This window comes from Oncorhynchus kisutch, linkage group LG6, assembly GCF_002021735.2.
Source record: "Oncorhynchus kisutch isolate 150728-3 linkage group LG6, Okis_V2, whole genome shotgun sequence".
NCBI classification, from domain to species: Eukaryota; Metazoa; Chordata; class Actinopteri; order Salmoniformes; family Salmonidae; genus Oncorhynchus; species Oncorhynchus kisutch.
In genome coordinates, this window is record NC_034179.2 from 10634799 (window position 1) to 10652974 (window position 18176).

General features: G+C 43.9%; 1 protein-coding gene across 1 annotated transcript in view; it reads right to left on the reverse strand.

Annotated features, from left to right (window-relative positions):
• The window catches only part of sema4d (sema domain, immunoglobulin domain (Ig), transmembrane domain (TM) and short cytoplasmic domain, (semaphorin) 4D), a 91178-nt gene that overhangs the window by 58586 nt on the left and 14416 nt on the right, over positions 1-18176 (reverse strand). Inside the window, 1 exon segment of the mRNA XM_031826153.1 lies at positions 15632-15742. Within this exon segment, the coding sequence (XP_031682013.1) occupies positions 15632-15669 (38 nt within the window). The 5' untranslated portion in view covers positions 15670-15742.

An 18176-nucleotide genomic window follows, 5' to 3' on the forward strand; every position in this document is an offset into this window, starting at 1 on the left:
CCAGACAATTGAAATCAGGTCACAGAATTGAACCCAAACATTGAATTAATTAGCATTTGTTGGATGAGTTACTGTACAAAACAAAAAGGACAATGTATCAAGTCATGCAGAGAATTGGGCACATAAAAACAATAGAATAAAATGTATATAATAAAACAACAACTACATTTTTAAAGCCATAAAAATGGTATGTTCTTTGTCCTGTCCATTTCAAATAGCCTATATTGCACACAATGCATTGCAGAGAAGCTACTGGGGAATTCCTTTGCGATTCAAAGTTCTGTCAGTGTATATTCAAATTCGCGTAGAGTATGCATCCGCTACTGAACTTTGACAATGTTTTTAAATCTAAACTCATGTCTCAGTTAAAACAGTCATCACTTACACATTATCTTGGTTTCAAGAGCGTTATTTATATGACTTTATGACTTATTTGGGCTATTTACACCAATACCTTGAATATCCATCCATCCTTCCTTCGTGCCGAGCCGGTGGCCTTAGCAAACCGTCACAACAAAGACAGCAACACCCCAAATAAGGTATCGCCCTGTACTGTGTCCTACTCCCTCACCCCCATGAGATCATCATTGATAGTTTGTGAGGAGATGACATGGCACCAAATTGATGAGCTATAGGTTAGGGGTCACATCCCCCTCTACATACTGAGGAAACAAGCTTCACTTGACTCCCGCAAAACGTGGCACCGGCTCCAGACATCTCAATTGAGCGTTGACTGACCAGTGCCACGGACCCATAGACCCCTGCCCCGCCCTGGTGTCACGGAGGAAGTCAGGGTGTCACGGGGTCCACATCTCTAATTGATGAGTGATGCTGAATAAGAGGTGCCATTTCACTTTTAACAAATGGCCTACTTCACAACAAACGTATGGCAAACAGACTGATAGAAATCACTGGGCCGTGACACCTGATTTCAAGTCGAACGCTCCTTATAGGACACATCACTGCACTCTATACTCCTCTGTAAACTGGTTATCTCTGTATACCCGTCGCAAGACCCACTGGTTGATGCGCATTTATAAAAATCTCTTAGGCCTCACTCCCTACTATCTGAGATATCTACTGCAGCCCTCACCCTCCACATACAACACCCATTCTGCCAGTCACATTCTGTTAAAGGTACTCAAAGCACAGCCACATCTCTGGGTCGCTCGTCTTTTCAGTTTGCTGCAGCTAGCGACTGGAACGAGCTGCAACAAACACTCGAACTGGACAGTTTTATCTCCATCTCTTCATTCAAAGACTCAAATCATGGACACTGACAGTTGTGGCTGCTTTTGAAATCGGACACTGTGGTGAGATTAACAACAAGATTACCTTTAAAACGGTATACGGTACATGTGTGTACCGGTAATTATGAGATTTCCCCTGCACTTTCACTGGCTGTTGTCAAATCATCCCGTTAATGGGATTGCAGCCCTATTAACTGACTTGCCTAGTTAAATAAAAAGGTTAAATAAATAGGGAAGTAAAGTTCAGATCTTCTGTAGGTAGTCTGATGGATATAGTCAGTCTATGCCTTGATGAATCTCTGCCCTATAAGAGAGAGATGGAACACATGGGCATATTAACTACTAGTCACTCAGACAAACCACAAAACATCTCAGACAGCAGCAGGCTGGTGCCCAACTCCTGAGCCTTGGCTTCTTTCTCTATATCTGACTTTCCCCTGACACTGATATGAATACACTTCACACGCATGGTGGACTAGCTGAGACCGACTGGGGAACGCCACACATACCCTGGCCATGTGGCCTTTCCAGTAAAGATATCACCAATACACCACCCCCCACCCTGGCCTGCTCCACATTCTCATCTGTGCTCTCATGCTTAAGGTTCAGTCCCAAATGGCACCCTATACTACTTTTGACCAGGGCCATTTGGGACACAACCTACCAACATCCACACTCCCCTGACAGCCCTGTCAACATGCTGAAGAGTGGGGGAGGGGAGAAAGAGAAAAGAGGGGCGGGTACAAGCCACGGGCGAGAGAATGGGGGTTGACAGAGAAGAGGAAGGGGGGGGGATGGGGAGAGAGAGAGGCTGTGGGTGAGTTGGCGTCCTCATAGGTTTGCTCCTAGCAGAACCCGGCTAGGCGAAGCCAACGGCATTCTCCCTAAAGGACTTCGGCTGAAAAACGAGTAAAAAAACAACAATATTACTGTTTGTCCTTAGAGCCACTAGAGCAACATAGCCAGTAACACTTCCTCAAAATAGTCTGAATTAATCTAAGCCATTTTTGCAGAGGTCTTAGTTGCGCACTCTAGCTAAGATGTTTGGTGCAGTACTTAAAGTGAAAAAAGTGCATAAACCAATGCTAATACTAATGCACTGGGGCGGCAGGGTAGCCTAGTGGTTAGAGCGTTGGACTAGTAACCGGAAGGTTGCAAGTTCAAACCCCCGAGCTGACAAGGTACAAATCTGTCGTTCTGCCCCTGAACAGGCAGTTAACCCACTGTTCCTAGGCAGTCATTGAAAATAAGAATTTGTTCTGAACAGACTTGCCTAAAGGTAAAATAAAAAATAAAACTGCAGACAGTAGGCCCTAGCTGCACTGCAGACAGTAGGCCCTAGCTGCTCTCCTCTCTCGTTGAATGACAGCAAACACTTAATTGAAGAAACCTGTTCATATTCTCAACCAACAAAATGGGGCACAGACTTCAGCTATAGCTGAAAACACCCTTTCCAAATGTACAATTTAAGTCGGAAGTTTACATACACTTAGGTTCGTTAAGTTCAGATGACACTGCCTTCATCAGCCTGTTGCATGATGACGAGGAACATCATGGCCCGGTCCTAGATGACTTTGTAGAGTGGTGTGAGGAATCACACTTGGTCCTCAAGACCAAAGAGATGTGCATAGACTTCAGGAAGAGGCCAGAATATAGAAACTGTAGAGGAATACAAATATCTGGGTGTCCTTTTGGACAATAAGCTTCAGTGGAGTAAATGTACAGACCTGATCTACAAAAAGAACCAACAGAGACTGTACTTTCTAAAGAAGTTGGGTTATTTTAATATAGACTGTACTATACTGTTTTACAAATCCTTTATTGAGAGTATTTTAACTTGTTGTATTGTTTGTTGGTTTGGCAATGCCACTGTCAGCCAGAGAAACATGTTGAGAAGGATTATTACCACAGCAAGCAAGGTACTTGGAGTCAGACAGGCCCTGGATGAGATCTTTAAGGTCAGGGCCCTCCGTAGGGCTCACAAAATAAATTTTAGACCCAAGCCACCCCCTGTACCTGGACTTTGAATTACTCCCCTCTGGGCGCAGGTATAGGGCACCCCTCAGCAGGAAAAACAGAACGAGACAATAATTTGTGCCAGGTGTGATGTCCCTCCTAAATAGCTCGGGGAATGTTCCCATTGACTTAAAAAAAATAAAAATAAAAAAGAGAGTTTTATTTCTTATTATTTTTATTGGTGCGTAACTGTTATGAAAGTTGTATTCTCAATCTTGTTTTGTATTTCAACGCAACATTAAATGTGTACATGACACTACAACAAATTTTCCCCATGGGGACAATAAAGTCAGTAAATCTGGTTCATCCTTGGGAGCAATTTCCAAACATCTGAAGGCACCACATTCCTCTGTACAAACAATAGTATGCAAGTATAAACACCATGGGACCACACAGCTGTCATACCGTTCCTAGAGATTAACGTACTTTGGTGCGAAAAGTGAAAATCAATCCCAGAACAACAGCAAAGGACCTTGAAGAAGCTGGAGGAAACAGGTACAAAAGTATCTATATCCACAGTAAAACGAGTCCTATATCGACAACCTGAAAGGCCGCTCAGCAAGGACGAAGACACTGCTACAAAACCACCATAAAAAAGCCGGACTACGGTGTGCAACTGCACATGAGGACAAAGATCGTACTTTTCGGAGAAAATGTCCTCTGGTCTGATGAAACAAAAATAGAACTGCTTGGCCATAATGACCATCGTTATGCTAGGAGGAAGGCTTAAGGACAACAAAGTCAAGGTATTGGAGTGGCCATCACAAAGCCCTGACCTCAATCTGATAGAACATTTGTGGGCTGAACTGAAAAAGCATGTGCGAGCAAGGAGGCCTACAAACCTGACTCAGTTACACCAGCTCGGTCAGGAGGAATGGGCCAAAATTCACCCAACTTATTGTGGAAGACTACCCGAAACGTTTGACCCAAGTTACACAATTTAAAGGCAATGCTACCAAATAGTAATTGAGTGTATGTAAACTTCTGACCCACTGGGAATGTGATGAAAGAAATAAAATACTACTATTATTCTGACCTTTCACATTCTTAAAATAAAGTGGTGATCGTAACTGACCTAAAACAGGGAATTGATGCTAGGATTAAATGTCAGGAATTGTGAAAAACTGAGTTTAAATGTATTTGGCTCAGGTGTATGTAAACTTCTGACTTCAAATGTACAAACTGTTGTTGGACGCAATGCGGAACATATCCCAATCCACGTGATCGAAGCAGTCTTGAAGCGTGGACTGCTTCGATCACGTGGATTGGGATATGTTCCGCATTGCGTCCAACAACAACATTGACGAATACGCTGAGTCGGTGAGCGAGTTCATTAGAAAGTGCATTGATGATGTCGTTCCCATAGCAACTATTAAAACATTCCCAAACCAGAAACCGTTGATTGATGGCAGCATTCGCGTGAAACTGAAAGCGCAAACCACGGCAGTCAAAATTCTTGGTGTCTCTGAGGCTTTAAAGAGTATACCGACTGAGTTCCCACTCTCCTCCCATCAGATGCCTCTGCTCTTGGCAGCTTCGAAGAGCTGGATAACCTTGCTCACAGAGATTGAAAAGGCTTTGTCCCAATCTAACACAGACTAGTTTAGGAGTTCAACTTTGGATCAGCAGATGTTTTTTATCTGACTGTTTGGTGATTAGGTGTTGCCGGGTAGAGGACTGGTCCATCAGGTTTTAAATATGTGTACTCGCATGCAACTAGCTAGTCTTTGCTGTGTAAACTACATTTGGAGTAATCTACGTAAGCGTTTCTGTCCTAGATTCTGTCCCCATCGGTGCAATGCAGCCAACCAACACTTGAGTAAAACTATTTCTTTATATAGAACAAAACAAAATTACTGGGTGAAATCCCACTGCTCACAATCAGCAAAGAGGTGTACCCAGAGGACTATTGGTTTCTGATCTGCACTGTGCACTGGGGTGGATTACAAAGGTTTGGGTTTCAACAGAAATAATCCCTGTCTACAAGCCAAATCTGGCTTTAGAAACATCACAACAGAGGGAATGGTGCATAACAGCAAGGCTTTATTTACAATCTGGGAATACTTGAAGCAGATCGTTTTAAAAAACAGCTTCCACAACCAGTTTAAGATATGACTAATCTCTCGACTAACAATGTGCACATGGAATTTTTGCAAATGGGGTAGGTTGTTTACTTGGAACTCAAGGTTATTCTAATACTGTGATAGAGTCATATATTTGTACAAGATTCACATTTTATTAGAACAAAAAATGACTGTCATGCTGGAAGTAATAGAATTTAGTTTCCTCAAGACAAACTAATCAAGACGCTCCATCTTCCTACAAAGGCCTCTAGCTACTGGGCTGTTAATAGTTGGGGATTGCACATATTTACTGGGATGTCAGCTGATGTAATTGTTTGCTGCTGGAAAGCATGCCAGATAAAAATGAGATGGGATGTGTTGGGATTGGGGGGGGGGGGGGGGGTTCAGCAGCAACAGCGCTGATCAGAGCTGCATGAATCTTAAGTAGTCCCATGTTGAGGGGGTCTTTGTTCCCAGACCACTGACGGGGGACACTCTCCCACTTTTCTTTTCCCTTCCTTTTGGCAGGAACATTTATCATTCTTCCAAATGAACAATTGTGCTACAACACTGACCAGCACAGGCAGAACAATGAACTACTAAATCTGGGGCCTCCGTCACCCCTAACGCTGGTTGCTAAGAAACCTTTGATCTGCCGGACAGCTTGTCAACAAGCTCATCACTTACTTACTGAACTCAAAACCAATGTACACATGTAGAAATACAGGCAGTCTTAAATTGTTATACAAAAACAGGCTGGTAAAGGCTTAGCTAGTTATGTTTAAGGATCTGCCTCAGTACCAAAATTATCTGTTGGTTTTCAGCAATATTTTCTATGATTCCACATGCATTCAAACTGTGTGCTGTAAGCCTACCACTGATGCAGACGAATGGTATCCATCTAGGGCCTGTGGATGAAACCAGTCCAACTCTACATACCCTAGCCTTGAAGGGGTTAACTTCTTTCTGTCGGGGTGCTGCGTGAGTGTGTGTGTGTGTGTGTGTGTGTGTGTGTGTGTGTGTGTGTGTATGTATGTATGTATGTATGTATGTGTGCTGATCACAGCTGTAACCATTGAGCACGGCATCGCTGACTCTGTGCACACTGCATGGCTCCAGTAAAGTAAAACTTAGCGCACTATTTACCTGTATCGCATCAATGCAGGCAATTTATCTCAATCTGGATTTTTGACAGTGGTGCCGACAGACCCGGTCAAGCTGTTTCTAGCTTCAAGCCAACTTTGCAGTATTTGGCATTTTTTTTTGGTGCAATTTCTTAAATGATTTAAAATCAGAATTTATCTAGTATTATTACCTACAGGCAAAAATACCTTTTGGACACTAAATTCTACTCTACTTTCCGGCTACCCGGATAAAGCACTAAATAAACCTCAGATCGTGCTAAATAAGGCTGCTAGAATCCCGACTAGAACCAAAAAATTTGATCATATTACTTCCAGTGCTAGCCTCCCTACACTGGCTTCCTGTCAAAGCAAGGGATGATTTCAAGGTTTTACTGCTAACCTACAAAGCATTACATGGGCTTGCTCCTACCCATCTCTCTGATTTGGTCCTGCCGTACATACCTACACGTACGCTACGGTCACAAGACGCAGGCCTCCTAATTGTCCCTAGAATTTCTAAGCAAACAGCTGGAGGCAGGGCTTTCTCCTATAGAGCTCCATTTTTATGGAACGGTCTGCCTACCCATGTGAGAGACGCAAACTCGGTCTCAACCTTTACTGAAGACTCATCTCTTCAGTGGGTCATATGATTGACTGTAGTCTGGCCTAGGAGTGGGAAGGTGAACGGAAAGGCTCTGGAGCAACGAACCGCCCTTGCTGTCTCTGCCTGGCCGGTTCCCCTCTTTCCACTGGGATTCTCTGCCTCTAACCCTATTACAGGGGCTGAGTCACTGGCTTACTGGGGCTCTCTCATGCCGTCCCTGGAAGGGGTGAGTCACTTGAGTGGGTTGATTCACTGAGGTGGTCATCCTGTCTGGGTTGGCGCCCCCCCTTGGGTTGTGCCATGGCGGAGATCTTTGTGGGCTATACTCAGCCTTGTCTCAGGATGGTAAGTTGGTGGTTGAAGATATCCCTCTAGTGGTGTGGGGGCTGTGCTTTGGCAAAGTGGGTGGGGTTATATCCTTGCTGTTTGGCCCTGTCCGGGGGTGTCCTCGGATGGGGCCACAATGTCTCCTGACCCCTCCTGTCTCAGCCTCCAGTATTTATGCTGCAGTAGTTTGTGTGTCGGGGGGCTAGGGTCAGTTTGTTATATCTGGAGTACTTCTCCTGTCCTATTCGGTGTCCTGTGTGAATTTAAGTGTGCGTTCTCTAATTCTCTCCTTCTCTCTTTCTTTCTCTCTCAGAGGACCTGAGCCCTAGGACCATGCCCCAGGACTACCTGACATGATGACTCCTTGCTGTCCCCAGTCCACCTGACCGTGCTGCTGCTCCAGTTTCAACTGTTCTGCCTTATTATTATTCGACCATGCTGGTCACTTATGAACATTTGAACATCTTGGCCATGTTCTGTTATAATCTCCACCCGGCACAGCCAGAAGAGGACTGGCCACCCCACATAGCCTGGTTCCTCTCTAGGTTTCTTCCTAGGTTTTGGCCTTTCTAGGGAGTTTTTCCTAGCCGCCGTGCTTCTACACCTGCATTGCTTGCTGTTTGGGGTTTTAGGCTGGGTTTCTGTACAGCACTTTGAGATATCAGCTGATGTACAAAGGGCTATATAAATACATTTGATTTAAATTGGCGGTCACCCACCAGAAATTCAACTTCTGGCCTGGATCCTGCTTGACCATTGTTACTCTTCCTTCTGGGTAGGCTACAAGACCTTCCCCCACCCTCCCTTCAGCAAATCAGATCATGCCTCCATCCTGCACATATCCGCCTATATGTAACCGATGTGAAATGGCTAGCTTAGTTAGCAGTTTCAATCGGTGACGTCACTCGCTCTGAGACCTTGAAGTAGTTGTTCCCCTTGTGGAGCGATGGGTAACAACGCTTCGTGGGAGGCAGTTGTAAATGTGTGCAGAGGGTCCCTGGTTCGAGCCCAGGTAGGGGCGAGGAGAGAGACAGAAGCTATACTGTTACATATTAGGCAGAAACTAAGCAGGAAGCGCCCATAGTAAAAACAGTTCAATGTTGTTCTGACCAATCAGAATCGATTACAACTTATCCAAACCCAAAATCCGTGGGTAGATGCATTCACGAAAAACTGAACGCGTAAACCGACGCATTTAACCACGGCTAAATGACTGGGAACATGGAAGTGTACAAACAGACCAGCTATGACCTCCGTAAGGCAATCAGAGGAAAAACGATAGTACAAAGACAAAGTGGAGTCGCAATTAATTAGCTCAGACACGACACGTATGTGGCAAGGACTACAGACAATCACGGATTATAAAAGGGAGAGCCAGCCATGTTGGACACTGACGTAGAGTATGCATCCGCTACTGAACTTTGACAATGTTTTTAAATCTAAACTCATGTCTCAGTTAAAACAGTCCTCACTTACACATTATCTTGGTTTCAAGAGCGTTATTTATATGACTTATTTGGGCTATTTACACCAATATCTTGAATATCCATCCATCCTTCCTTCGTGCCGAGCCGGTGGCCTTAGCAAACCGTCACAACAAAGACAGCAACACCCCAAATAAGGTATCGCCCTGTACTGTGTCCTACTCCCTCACCCCCATGAGATCATCATTGATAGTTTGTGAGGAGATGACATGGCACCAAATTGATGACGTATGTGGCAAGGACTACAGACAATCACGGATTATAAAAGGGAGAGCCAGCCATGTTGGACACTGATGTGAGTAAACCCTTGCAAGGCTGCCAGCCCAGACGGCGTCCTCAGAGCATGTGCAGGCTAGCTGGCTGTTCACGGACATACATTTTGAAGTCAGAGGTTTACATAAACTAGTTTTAATGACTCCAACCTAAGTGTTTCAACCACTCCACAAATGTCTTGTTAAATTGATGGGTCATGTGACAAAAAGTGCTAGAACCACCCCCCTCTAACTAAGTGGTCAGTATTGTCTAGACATGTACATTGAACCTAGTTGGTTAGCTTTTTGGGACCTGCAGTCGTACGTCAGCATTTCATGCATGTTGGCTTGCTATGACGTTTTTACTGTAGCTATGGGTTGGGATTTTGGTGCATTCTTTAGCTAGCTAGCTACGTCTAAACAAAAGACCGTCGCCAGATGATTATATGACCCTGCCAGGTGGCCGTAAACACAACCCAGACACGCCTGATTTTTATGACCCATCAAGTTATCAGCAAAACAATGAACCATAATCCCAACCCATAACAGTACAAACTGATTGTCATAGCTAGCCGCCATGAATGGAAAAGCTGCAGTATGTATCCGCAGGTTGCTAAAGTCAACCAACAAAGTTATAACTAGCAATGCAAATGGCTTTGTGAGATACTAATAATATTACTACTACACATTTCATACACGTAATGTTAGCTAGCGAGCCAGCAAGCAAATGTTCGCTAGCTAGTTAACAGTACATTGTACCTTGCAATGGAAATTACAAAACAAATAAAGTAGATCGATTCTTACACATGGATGAACGCTTCACGGCAGCGTCTTTTCCGTTTGGTTTGTAGCTGCACTATAGATACTTTTGTGTAATGTGGACATCTCTTCAAATAAGTGGATTCCGAATCACATTTCACCATATGGCATTCCGACGGACGTCTCTGGGTTCGGCAGATGCCAGGAGAACGCAACATGGCCCAATGCATAGGCCAACTGTAATGTTTGGTTGAGGAAGAATAAATGGTCTGGGGCTGTTTTTCCATGTTCGGGCTAGGCCCCTTAGCTCAAGTGAAGGGAAATCTTAACACTACAGCATTCAATAACATTGACGATTCTGTGCTTGCAATTGTGTGGTAAGAGTTTGGGGAAGGCCCTTTCCTGTTTCAGCATGACAATTCCCCCGAGCACATAGCGAGGTCCAAGATCGGTGTGGAAGAACTTAACTGGCCTGCCCTGACCTCAAACACCTTTGGGATGAATTGGAACGCTGACTGTGAGCCAGGCCTAGTCGCTCGACATCAGTGCTTGGATCTCACTAATGCGCTTGTGGCTGAACGGAAGCAACTTCCCACAGCAATGTTCCAACATCTAGTGGGAAAGCCATCCTAGAAGAGTGGATGATTTGGGGGGGGGACCAACACCATATTGACACCCATGATTCTGGAATTAGATGGCCGACGAGCAGGTGTCCATATTCTTTTGGTCATGTAGTGCAGCTACAGCTTGTTTGGCCAGTTGTGTCAAGTCACTCCGGGTCACACTGACTGTGTGCAGAAAGTAGTACACTACAACTTTTTCCCACTGATCTTTGTCGACAATTAAATTCACGGCAGAAATGTTGTTGGGAGCAGTATCAACAATTTCACAATTCTCCATGGCCTCAAATCTAAATTGATTTCTCACACTCTCCGAATACAACAGGCGTAGTAGACTTTCCCGTGAAATGCTTACTTTCCAGCCCTTAACCAACAATGCACTTTAAGAAATAGAGTTAAGAAAATGTTTACTATATCAAGTAAAATGGCATAACTAGGCTATATACAGGGGGTACCGGTACCAAATCAATGAGCAGGGTACAGGTTAGTCTAGATAATAAACAGCGAGTTGCAACAGTGTAAAAACAAGGGGGGGGGGGGCAATTTAAATAGTCCAGTGGCCATTTGATTAATTGTTCAGCAGTCTTATGGCTTGGGGGTAGAAGAGGTTCAGAAGCCTTTTAGACCCACACTTGGCGCTCCGGTACCACTGGCAGTGCGGTACCAGAGAGAGCGGTCTGACTAGGGTGACTGGAGTCTTTGACCAGGTTTTGGACCTTCCTCTGACACCGCCTCCTAGTATATAGGTCCTGGATGTCAGGAAGCTTGGCCCCAGTGATGTACTTACGTTGTATCTTTCAAAAAAGGTTGCAATAGCCAGGATTATCTACACATACTGAGCAGCTCATGTTATAGACAGAAGCGTGCTATATGGCAGACCAAGCCAAAACTCATCTCTCAGCATAACAAGCCCATCCATTATCTCAGCTAATCATGCCTAGCAGGAAGGTTCCTGACATTTTCCGTACCTAAACCAACCAGAAACTTTAAATTTTATTTGCATTTACAGACAGAATACACATTTGTTATTAAGGCAAATGAAAGTTCCAGAAGGCATTTCTGCCCCACAACACATTAAAAAAATAATATGTTAAAATGCCTCTCCTGTGAAGTAGTGACGTGCGACAGATGCCTAAGCTTCTTGAAACAGGTCGCATATTCATTCTCTCCCCATTCCCACTTGCTTCAAGATGTCCACCGTTGTTCCTGTACCTAAGAAAGAATAGGTAACTGAACTAACTTACTAAATCGCCCCATAGCACTCACTTCTGTCATTTTGAAGTAGTCCTGGGTGAAGTCCCTGTTTCAAGTTTGCTGACGACACAACAGTGGTAGGCCTGATTACCAACAATGCTGAGACAGCCTACAGGGAGGAGGTGAGGGCCCTGGTGGAGTGTTGCCAGGTAAATCACCACTCCTTCAACATCAACAAAATGAAGGTCCTGAGACCGCAGAGAAAGCACAAGCCCATCCACATCGACGGGGCCGCAGTGGAGAGGGTTAAAAAGCGTCAGGTTCCTCAGTGTACACATCACTGAGGACCTGAAAAATTGTCCTTCACACTGACAGACTGTGTCACCGCCTGGTACGGCAACTGTAGGGCTCTCCAGAGGGTGGTGCGGTCAGCTCAACTCATCATCAGGGGCACACTGCCAGCCCTCCAGTACATCTACAGCACCCGATGTCACAGGAAGGCAAAGAACAATCGTCAAGGACCTCAGCCACCCTTGCCACCCTTCCCACGACCTCACTAGCCAGTTATCACCCGGTACCTTACCCTGCACCTTAGAGACTGCTGCCCTAATGTACAGAGTCATTGAAAACTGAGTTTTCATAACATTTTACCCACTTTATATGTATATACTGTATCTGAGTCATGGCTCATCCTATATAACTACTGCTGTACACACCTTTTCTATTCATATACTGTCCACACACACACACACACAGTACTAGTCAAAAGTTGACACCTACTCATTCAAGGGTTCTTCTTTATTTTTACTATTTTCTACATTGTAGAATAATAGTGAAGACAACAAAACTATGACATAACACACATGGAATCGTGTAGTAACCAAAAGTGTTAAACAAATCAAAATATATTTGAGATTCTTCAAAGTAGCTACCCTTTGCCTTGATTACATCTTTGCACACTCTTGGCATTCTCTCAACCAGCTTCATGAGGTAGGCACCTGGAATGCATATCAATCAACAGGTGTGCCCTGTTAATTTGTGGAATTTCTTTCCTTAATGCATTTGAGCCAATCAGTTGTGTTGTGACAAGGTAGGGGTGGTATACAGAAGATAGCCCTACTTGGTAAAAGACGAAGTCCATATTATGGCAAGAACAGCTCAAATAAGCAAAGAGAAATTACAGCCCATTGTTACTTTAAGACATGAAGGTCAGTCAATGCAGAAAACGTAAAGAATTTTTAAAGTTTCTTCAAGTGCAGTAACAAAAACCATCAAGCACTATGATGAAACTGGCTCTCATGAGGACTGCCACAGGAAAGGAAGACCCAGAATTACCTCTGCTGCAGAGGACAAGTTCATTAGAGTTACCTGCCTCAGAAATTACAGCCCAAATAAATGCTTCAGTGTTCAAGTAATAGACACATCAACATCAACTGTTCAGAGGAGACTGCATGAAGCAGGCCTTCATGGTCGAACTGCTGTAGAGAAACCACTACTGAAGGACACCAATAAGAAGATACTTGTTTGGGCAAAGAAACCCGAGCAATGGACATTAGACTGGTGGAAATTGGTCTGATGAGTACAAATTTGAGATTTTTGGTTCCAACCGCCGTGTCTTTGTGAGACGCACAGTAGGTGAACGGATGATCTCCGCATGTGTGGTTCCCAACGTGGAGTATGGAGGAGGTGGTGGGATGGTTCGGGGGTGCTTTTCTGGTGACACTGATTTATTTAGAATTCAAGGCACACTTAACCAACATGGCTACCACAGCATTCTGCAGCTATATGACATCCCACCTGGTTTGAGTTTAGTGGGACTATCATTTGTTTTTCAACAGGACAATGACCCAACACACCTCCAGGCTATGTAAGGGCTATTTGACCAAGAAGGAGAGTGATGAGTGCTGCATCAGATGGCCTCCACAATCACCTGACCTCAACCTAATTGATGGTTTGGGATGAGTTGGACCGCAGAGTGAAGGAAAAGCAGCCAACAAGTTCTCAGCACATGTGGGAACTCCCTCAAGACTGTTAAAAAAGCATTCCATGTGAAGCTTGTTGAGAGAATGCCAAGAGTGTGCAAAGCTGTCATCACGGCAAATGGTAGCTACTTTGAAGAATATCAAATATATTTTAAATTGGTTTAACACTTTTTTTGGTTACTGCATAATTACATGTGTGTTATTTCATAGTTTTGATGTCCTCAATGTAGAAAATAGTACAAATACTTGAATGAGTAGGTGTCCAAACTTTTGACTGGTACTGTATATATTTATATTCCAGACTATGACACTGCTCGTTCTGATAAGTTAATAAAATAATTAAGACCGTTGGATGATGTGTGTGTTGTTATTGCGTTGCTAGATATTGCTGCCCTTTTGGAGCTTCATCTGCGATGACATCTTCAAAACTGGGCCCCCCGAGTGGCACAGCGGTCTAAGGCACTGCATCGCAGTGCTAGAGGCTTCACTACAGACGCGGTTCGATCCCGGGCTGTCTCGCAGCCGGCCGCGACCAGGAGACGGAGCACAATTGGATATCACGTTTTTACAAAAACATCTGCAAAACTGTGTCCGTGGCCAATAAACTTGATTCGTCCATATAGCCCAGATCTCCTGTCACACCCCCCCAACATACGGTAGGGACACATACAGCATATCCCTAACAAGAGAGATGTCTCAAGTGTTAGACTAAGATGACATGGTATCAAAATTGTGCAACATAGCTACAGTATGATTAGGTATGAGGCAGATGATTGCAACGGGGTAGTTGGTTAAAACTCGAGGGAACAATTAGTGTTAGACGCCCAAGTGACAATTAGATGCCAGAAACGTGACAAGCTAGCATTTTATTGCCTCCATTTCAACATAAGAGTATTATATAGGCTACAGAGAAACTCCAGCATTCCAATGGAAAATAACAGGCGAGCCAGCAGCAACAAGCGAGCCAGCCAGCAGCAACAAGCGAGCCAGCCAGCAGCAACAAGCGAGCCAGCCAGCAGCAACAAGCGAGCCAGCCAGCAGCAACAAGCGAGCCAGCCAGCAGCAACAAGCGAGCCAGCCAGCAGCAACAAGCGAGCCAGCAGCAACAGTGAACATAACAAATGAAGAGGACGCAAATGAGGCCCCATGAGAATCACATGTGTCTTCTGGGAGAAAACAGAAAGGTTAGTGCTACATCACATGGGGTGGAGGTTAGACCAGGCTGGGTTAGTGCTACATCACATGGAGTAGAGGTTAGACCAGGCTGGGTTAGTGCTACATCACATGGGGTGGAGGTTAGACCAGGCTGGGTTAGTGCTACATCACATGGGGTAGAGGTTAGACCAGGCTGGGTTAGTGCTACATCACATGGGGTAGAGGTTAGACTAGGCTGGGTTAGTGCTACATCACATGGGGTAGAGGTTAGACCAGGCTGGGTTAGTGCTACATCACATGGGGTAGAGGTTAGACCAGGCTGGGTTAGTGCTACATCACATGAGGTAGAGGTTAGACCAGGCTGGGTTAGTGCTACATCACATGAGGTAGAGGTTAGACCAGGCTGGGTTAGTGCTACATCACATGAGGTAGAGGTTAGACCAGGCTGGGTTAGTGCTACATCACATGAGGTAGAGGTTAGACCAGGCTGGGTTAGTGCTACATCACATGAGGTAGAGGTTAGACCAGGCTGGGTTAGTGCTACATCACATGAGGTAGAGGTTATACCAGGCTGGGTTAGTGCCAACTTCCTCCATACCTCCACCCTCCCATGTGATGTAGCACTAACCTTACACTAGCTCCCTCTTCCTGCCTCTTGGCAAGCAAAGCATTGCCTGGGTGTAATATAAAAGGCACACTAACATGGTGATATCCTCTTACTTCATCCCACAAAACAGGCACGAGAGAAGACAGTGGACGCTTTCTTGTAACCTTCATGCAGACAATGGGAACAAGAACTTACTTGTCTGTCATGGCTTCAACTAGCGAATATTGATTCATGAAACGGCCTTTTCTGTCCTGCACAGTAGCTTGAAACAGGGGAGTGAAGGATGAGATGGCTTACATCACAGATCTGTGAAGGGAGAGAAGAGGAGGAGAGGAGGGGGGAGAGGAGAGGAGAGGAGGGGAGAGGAGGAGGAGGATAGGGAGAAGAACAGTGAGTTCATATGAAACAATTAAACAGCAAGGGCTTTACATATGTCATTTATAAAAATTATATTTGCTGACAAGGAACTCACAACACCCTATCTTTTCATGAAAAAAAAACTAAAAAAAAAAAACATGCATATACTTAACTAGAAAAACTAAAATGCCCTTTTTAAAATGGCCCAGTAGGTATTTTTCTTGCTTGTAATATGGACACCAAGCTTCTCTGGAGCACATATTACAACACCCTGTGTTTCAGCACAAAAGACATTTGAACAGGCTGGGGATAACTTGCAGACAAGCCTGACTTGCTCACAATTAGCAAAGGCAAGGATTGGTCTTCAACTTGTGGGGGATACAGTTGCCATGGCTACCAGCGCAGCTGAAGCCGCCAAGCATAAATTGTGTTTCTAGCACAGAGAAATCCACCAGGCAACCAGACGGCTGGAAAGAGTGGTCTAGGATATACTTCGGGGCATAAATTGCCGAAACGTTTCGTTAAATCAAATTTCACCACAACAAAATGTCATTACCTGATGAAAATGCATTACACCATCCAGTGTACATGCGGTTGCTATGGTTGCATCAATGTTAACAGTCATCACGTGGTGCAATATGTACACAAGGGTTAGGAAGGCACTTGACGACAGTACACAAAGCATTTCTTTATGTATGCCAATGATGCCATTGTTGAAGTGTTTTTCTAAATAAAAAAGACACCTATAGTATAGTGATGTAAAATGTGTTATTTACTACTGCAGTTATATCATAAATATAATCCTATAGACTTTATCCTGCAATAGAGCTCTGATATTAAAAAATAAATAAAAAAAACCTGCTCAATATTGGATTTTCATTAGGATGTTGGTGACAACATTTTACTTTGGAACACTTTGCCACGTGCTTATTCTTAGATCTCTAAACTGTGTACTCGCTGTACAGTAATGCATCAGCAGAATCAGCCATAAGTCTATCGGCTTATCTTTCCATAAAAAGATTAAAATAGTAACACATTATCTAAATAGATTAGGCCCATCCGCATGTCAACACATACGCAAAAAAGTCTCCAACACCTATCCTGAAGACGGATAGGTAGATAAAAATCAGCTAGATGGGTTTTCGCTCTTTTAGCCTACAAAACAGGGCCTGGCTACTGCCATTTTCAGCAAGTAAACGTACAATAGGCCTTTTGACAATTACACTGGTCTTCTGACATTACTCCGTGATCACCCACCACATGTAGGTCAAGATATACTTCACCACCTAATCAAAAGCAATGTTAAAAAGCTATAATGGTTTAGGACTGCTGGTGTGGATACCATAACGGAGATGCTCGAAGGGATAAAGTGTACTGTTGGAGCTGATCTAGGATCAGGTCCATAACAAATCTGATTCATTATGACTTAATGCCGGGCATACAGTACACGATTTCACCACAAAAATGCGCCACTGTTTTTGCCATCACCAGACAAAATTTTCACAATCGGGGTGGACTCCTATGAACTTGGGCTAGGATCAGTATGTCTGGACTGGGGTATTTTTAGTGGGTTAAGGACACACCGATGATCGCTGTTCCCTTCTACAGACCCCTGTCAGATGTCCTGAGCATTTTCTAACATTTTGGTTTTGCATCTTGTAGTAGGAGCAGTGCTACAACTTAAATTGGACAAGGCCTACTGCCAGTAACCAATTAGCGCTCAGCATGTGAGATCAAAACAATGATGACCAAGAGGAAATCAACAACAGATAGTGGCAACTAGTGACAACCTGTGCCAACATTATACATCGTAAAACATTCATTTTTTTGTCATCTTCATTTAAGATTAAAGGTTAGGCATATGGTTAGCAGTGTGGTTAAGATAAGTTTTAAAAATCTGATTTTAAAGAAATAGAAATGTAGAAATAGGCAGGTTTAGCCATAATTAATGAGATTGATTGTGCTGTGAGAAGTTCCTTCTCACCTCCAAGTCCCACTGTAGAACAATACAGTGAATTCAGAAAGTTCTCAGACCTTGACTTTTTCCACGTTAAAGCCTGATTCTATTTGATGTATTTAAATACAAACATCTACACACAATACACCATAGTGATCAAGTGAAAACATTTTTTTTTTTTTTTACAAACAGAAATAACTCATTTACTTAATTTTATAGCAAAGGGTCTGAATACTTAAGTTTCATTGATCATCCTTGAGATGTTTCTACAACTTGATTGGAGTCCACATGTGGTACACGTTCAATTGATTGGACATTATTTGGAAAGGCACACACCTGTCTGTATAAGGTCCCACAGTTGACAGTGCAAAAACCAAGCCACGAGGTCTATAAACATTGTCCGTAGAGCTCTGAGAGAGGATTGTG